Source organism: Alexandromys fortis, unplaced genomic scaffold (assembly GCF_014885135.2).
Source record: "Alexandromys fortis isolate MF-2015 unplaced genomic scaffold, M_Fortis_MF-2015_v1.1 scaffold_363, whole genome shotgun sequence".
Taxonomy (NCBI): Eukaryota; Metazoa; Chordata; class Mammalia; order Rodentia; family Cricetidae; genus Alexandromys; species Alexandromys fortis.
The window spans coordinates 439,702-445,522 of NW_026068233.1; the positions used below are offsets into that span (position 1 = coordinate 439,702).

General features: G+C 48.1%; 1 protein-coding gene across 1 annotated transcript; it reads right to left on the reverse strand.

Moving 5' to 3' along the window:
• Positions 1-1,284: 1,284 nt before the first annotated feature.
• Rhebl1 (RHEB like 1) lies at positions 1,285-4,688 on the reverse strand. Its single transcript, XM_050130881.1, has 8 exons — positions 4,441-4,688; positions 3,802-3,873; positions 3,186-3,253; positions 2,846-2,928; positions 2,701-2,757; positions 2,452-2,499; positions 1,942-2,023; positions 1,285-1,779 (listed from the first exon to the last, which is right to left on the reverse strand). Exons 1-8 carry the CDS (start codon positions 4,490-4,492, stop codon positions 1,690-1,692), a joined length of 552 nt encoding a protein of 183 aa, XP_049986838.1. The 5' UTR covers positions 4,493-4,688; the 3' UTR covers positions 1,285-1,689.
• Between the last annotated feature and the right edge of the window lie 1,133 nt (positions 4,689-5,821).

The window sequence follows — 5,821 nt, forward strand, 5'->3', positions numbered from 1 at the left end:
AAAAAAAAAAAAAAAAAGGACTGGAGCTATAGCTCGGTGGCAGAGTATTTGGCTGATGTGTGAAATCTTGATATACAGCCCAGGATGCCCCCTCCTCCTTCCTCAGCCTTCAAAATGATGATTGGAGACATACCACCACACCTGAAGCCAACTTAACCCTCCTTCACAAATGGGAAACTCAGGCTGACTGGGTGCTTCAGCTTTCCCCACTTAGCAGAGGTCATTGCCTTCTGTTACACTATGGTGCCTCTTAGGTAACCGTTACAACTCGCCTTGAGGTGAATTTGTGGGGGTGGGTGAGGAGTCAAGGAAGACAGAGTCAGGGGCTGGAGAGACAGGCTCAGCTTATGCAGGACCATGTCCAGTTTCCAGTACCCATGTTCAGAGACTCACCACTGCTGGGAACTACAGTTCCAAGGAATCGGATGCTGCTGCCTCCTCAGGTACCTGCCCTCACATGTACACCCACACACACAATTTTAACAGTAGAGTAAAAAAGGTCCACCCCTTACTAGCTGAAATATCCATCCTACTGCAACAGTTAATCAGACTGGACAGAAACAAATCCTTGACACCTAAAATATATAGCACAATTCCAAAGGTGTGCAAGGCACAAAAAGATAACCAAATGGATAAAAGAAAAAGACAAAAAAAAAAAAAAAAGCACTATATTGAAAGGGACAAGGGACATGAAGGATGGCAGAACTAATGTCCACCAAAAACACTATTTTTTTTTTTTTTTTTTTTTGGTTTTTCGAGACAGGGTTTCTCTGTGGCTAGCTCTGTAGACCAGGCTGGTCTCGAACTCACAGAGATCCGCCTGCCTCTGCCTCCCGAGTGCTGGGATTAAAGGCGTGCGCCACCATCACCCAGCTCAAAAACACTATTTTTTGCTTTTCTCAATTTTCTTAGGTTTCACATACTTCTAGCCTCTGCCTCTACTCTCCTTGACATGTTAGAAATGAGGGGTTTCCTTCCTCCAAGCTGAGATGTAGCCATTCTCAAGGTCCCAGGACAACAGCTCATCAGCATAGGGCAGCTGGTCACTAGGGGGCAGTAGGTCTGCAGTTAGGGGGATCTTCAGCACCCACAAACTTTGGGAGATGGGTGGGGCAGCCCGATAGAACTTGGTGAAGTAGAGAAAACAAACAGCAAAATAAGTGAAAAGGGCAAATAGTTAAAGCTGAGGGTAGTGGTCCTTCGTGAGGAGTAAGACTAGATCTCGTACTGTCCACTCCTCGGCGCTCCCCAGACACAGGAGTTGACAACGAAAGATTTCTCAGTTTATTTGCAAATACACATTGTCAGCCCAGGAACCAGCTCTACTTCAGAACTGCCAAGCAACAAATGCCCTTACCCAACCAACACCCAAAACCTACCCAGGAAGGTGGGGCCTGGATAACCAGTGCCCAAGGCTCCTATCCCAACTGTGCAGATTGTAAAAGTTCATTTAGAAAAACAAGGAGTTAGAAGCCAGTGTCCATGAGACATCTTGCCCCTTTGTAAACATTAACATCCAGGCTACCAGAACCTGGGATGAGTGTGCAAAGATGAGGGTACCATACTGTGTGCCCAAAGGGCCAGGGACATAGTTGGCAACCATACCAGTTAAGTCCTGAGGGTCTGCCCCCCACTGCAGGCTGGAAAATGCCTGCAGCAGAAACAAGGCAGGTATTCCATGCCAAGAGCTCACATAAGATAGCATCGGCGGTCTGGCTCATAAGAATTCTCCACACGGGCAATTTCCTGGATGACTTTGATGAAGATGTCTTGAGTTAGCTACAAGGAATTAGCAGATTCAGAAGTCAGTCAGTTGGTTGGGTGCCAATCCTACCCAGCCCTGAGGCAAACACACCACTCCCTCACCATCCCCACCACCAAGCAGTATGTAAGGAAAGACACTGTCAACCGTTTTACCAAGCTAGTCTTTAGGTTAGGCACCTGATTCTCTCTAGCAGACGACTCCACAAACGTCGCACCCCAGGACTCTGCTAGCTTCTTCCCTTCAATTGCCTGCACCTCTCTGGAAGCAAATGTGGAACATAAAGATGGAAGGCTGATAATGTCCGCAAGCTCTCTGAGAATTCTTTAAGACTTAGATTTCCTCTGATGTTTCACACCCCTGCCCCAAGGTTTGATGAGGGCAAGGTGAGAGAAAATACATGTAAACGAAAGCATGATGGGTAAAATAAGACTGAAGCTGGAAATATGAATTATTGCTGTATGATAAATAACCATGAAGGTAATGGTGAAAAGGGGAAATGGTTAGGCGTGGGAAGCCACCCTAATAACTTCAGCCGGCACTATCAGAAAGGCAAGAGGCCAGGGAGCTCAAGGACAGCCTGGGCTACATGGTGAGAATCCTGTCTCCGAGTCAAGGAAGGACTACAGCTTGACTGATCTCTAGTACAATGCTCTTTCCTGTGCCGTGAGCATCAGAGACTTACACACCTGTATGGAGAGAGGTCTGCCTTGTTCCCCACAAGCACCACCGGCAGCCTGTGATGAAGCAGCAGTTACTACTAGATCACAATCAGAGCCCCTTCCCATTCTCTACGGACCCCAACTACTCCAACGACAGCAAAGCTGGATGATTCCCCAAATAAGTCAGGCATGACCTATGTCCAGTCTCTTCGGAATTCACACTTTTGCCTTCTTCCACACCCTCATGCCCACACTCTACTTCCTAGGGCCACTTACCGAGTTTTACCATGGCCTTCATGTAGCTTTTGGTACAGGCTCTTAATGATTTGGAAGCTTCAAACATAAGAAATAGAGCAATAATCTTAGTTCTAGGATAACTGCTGAGCCCTGCCAAGCCCCACTCAGAATCTTAGTCACATACCTATGCAGAGAGGTGACAGAGTACACAAGCACATAACCGTGAACCCCAATGATGAACGAGTAGGGCAGAATGCTGTACTCATCCTAACAAGAAACAGAAACGTGAGTATTTGGGGCCACACCATTCAAATAGCATAAACTGGTGAGACACCACACAAGTAAGCCTCCCTGGGATATTTCTTATTCCCATTAAACAAGTATGTAGTTTCTCCAATGAGCCTTGCACACTGTTAACAGCTAAAATGTTTTTCTTTCCCATACTACATCACACACGAACCACACAGACCACAAGACTACATAGGGCTGAGCTGCAATATTTGGGCACCCTACCCAATTTGTACCTGCCCTGCTGTGTCCACTAGATGTAGGTGAAACTCATCTTTGCCAAGAGTCACTGTCATGCTGTAAGCTGGAAAAACAAAGAGGAAAACATATTTACTGTGAGGTGCTTTATAGGGCCAGTGACGTGTCTTCCTTTATATTCCTGACCCTGGCAGTGACACAGACAGACTAGTTCCAGGGAACTCTCCAGAAAACTGGAGAGACACGCTAGGGTTCTTGCTGTCCTCATCTCTAGTACACCATAAATTCTACACTATTCTGGGCTAGAACCTTGCAGAACTCTCTAGACCACAGGTTCTCAATCTGTGGGTCATAATCTTTTGGAGATCAAGTATCACATATCCTGCATATCAGATATTAACAATTCAGTTATGAAATAGCCGCGAAATAATTTTATGGTTGGGGGAATCATCCCAACATAAACTGTATTAAAGGTTCACAGCATTAGGAAGGCTGAAAGCATTGCTGTCTAGACACGCACAGAACAGGGTTCCCAGAACTGATTAACACAAATAAATCAGCCCCTTGGTAACAAAGAAATCTCAAATTATGGAGCTGGACAGGGCACCCAATCTATCTAGGTTCATCCCCTTCACACTAAAGAACACTACTCACTATTCTCCACTGTAGGGTCGTAGCCTTCCAGGAACTCGCCTTCCACAAATTGATGTGCCAAAGATGTCTTCCCTTTAAGGACCAGAGATTGTTGTAATACAATCATCCATCCATATTTACACTTTTGTCCTTTCGGACTGTGACCAGGACCAAAACGCACCCCAAATCAGCCTCCCAGTCAGTGAGAGACCCCAACCAATGCTTCCCCTTGGCCTATTATTACCAACATCCTAACGCGTTGGTTCCGCAGCAGTTTGATTATTGGGATGCATTCAGCAGCGCCTCGGGAAGTCTTTCCGTGCCCCACCCCACCTCACCCTTTGGAAGATCCAGAACTCCCCAGGATCTAGTGCACCAGCCCAAGGACACTTCCAAGTGTAGATCTCCACCAAGCCTTCAGATGCTGATCCCACCCCTGCTCCCAGAGTAATGCGGGGACCACTGATGCAACCACAGCCCTGTCCACTTTAACCCTTGAGCGCTCCTCTTCCAGCATCCCTCCACACTTCCATTGCCTAGCAGTAAAACTGACTTCTTCCCAGGCCACATTGGCTCCTCGTGTCACGTTCCCGCGACAGCGCGCCTCTTCTGGCCACAAAGCAACGGTGCGCTGGTGATCTCCGGAGGGCGGAGACTCACCTACGGAGCGGTACCCAAGGATGGCCACCTTCCTATAGCGCACCAGCGGCATGACAGGACGCCGCCCGGAGGGACTCCTAAGAGCGCGGGCCGAGAGAGCCCGAACACCGGCCGGGGTGCAGGCGGCGGTGGAGCCCGGGAAGGACAGCAGCTCACCGAAGCTACGCCCGGCAAGCGGAAGGAAAACCAAAACAAGCCGCGCGCCCCGGGCAGCCCACGTGATCACAACACAGCGGCTCTACGCAAGGGAGCCGGGCACCGGGGGCTGGGGAGGGGCGGAATACCCGGCCGGGCGACTCCAGGCTCCGCCCCTAGGTTGCTCCCCATTGGTCTATTAGAATGAAGGAGGGCGGAGTCGCCCACAAGGAGGGACCGGTGGGCCTCACGTGGAGCGGGAGCTTTGGGAGCTGCACATGCGTAGACGTGAGCCTGTTCATTCATAAAGAAAGAGAAAGAAACTCGGGGTCCTAGAGGTACTTGCCCATTTGCAGTCTAGCCAAAGAGGCTGTGAATGTAGATGGAAAAACACCTGTTGTGAAAACATAAAAGGAAAATGAAAATACCTGGTGTGGTTGACTGGAGTGTTGGTCTCACCTTGTAACCCTGACTAGCCTGCAACTCTATATAGATCATGCTGGCTTCAAACTCACAAGAGATTCATTTGCCTCTGTTTCCCCAGTACCGATTAAAGGATTGCACCGCTACACGTAGCTTTGGACAGGAGGTTGTATTGAAAAGATTCTAGGCCTCTGAAACTGGCAATGGTGGCACATGCCTATAATCCCAGTACTCAGGAGGCAGAGGCCTCCCGTCCTGCTCTGCAGAGTGAGTTCTGGAACAGACAGAGCTACACAACGAAAGCTTCTTTGTGGGGAGGGGGAAAGATTCTGGGCCTCCGTTTTCTAAGGTCTCTAGCAACCTTGGGTTAGGGGGAATAAACATAACAAACAGAATTCCAGTATATCCCTCCTTTCCCCAGCATTCAGGCTGGACTTTTTGTTGGTAGTTTTTAGTCTTCTAGGATATAATCACAGGTCTGGAGTTCTTATTCTTGGGGAAATTGCTTCAGAGTGTGATTGGGCAGTCTGAGGTTTCATTATTATAATCAGGGCATTCATTTATTTAAAAATTTGAATTGTTTTTGTTTTTCAAGACAAGGTTTCACTGTGTAACCTTGACTGTCCCTCTGTAGACTAAGCTGGCTTTGAACTCAAGAGATCCACCTGCCTCTGCCTCCTGAATGCTGGGATTAAAGGCCTGTGTCACTACCACCGGGCTCAACAAATATTTTTTGATTTCTGAACTTGAGAGGTTGAGGCAGGAAGACGCTGTGAGTTTAAGACCAGTCTGGGCTAAACAATTATCAAACCACCCAAGACTC

Excerpts from the sequence above, each read along its gene's own strand:
- Rhebl1 (XM_050130881.1), bottom strand. The coding sequence starts at position 4,492 with ATGCCGCTGGTGCGCTATAGGAAGGTGGCCATCCTTGGGTACCGCTCC. Across the intron at positions 2,758-2,845 it reads TCTGTCACCTCTCTGCATAG|CTTCCAAATCATTAAGAGCC; the intron begins GTATGTGACTAA and ends TTATGTTTGAAG. Across the intron at positions 2,024-2,451 it reads GCAGACCTCTCTCCATACAG|AGAGGTGCAGGCAATTGAAG; the intron begins GTGTGTAAGTCT and ends ATTTGCTTCCAG.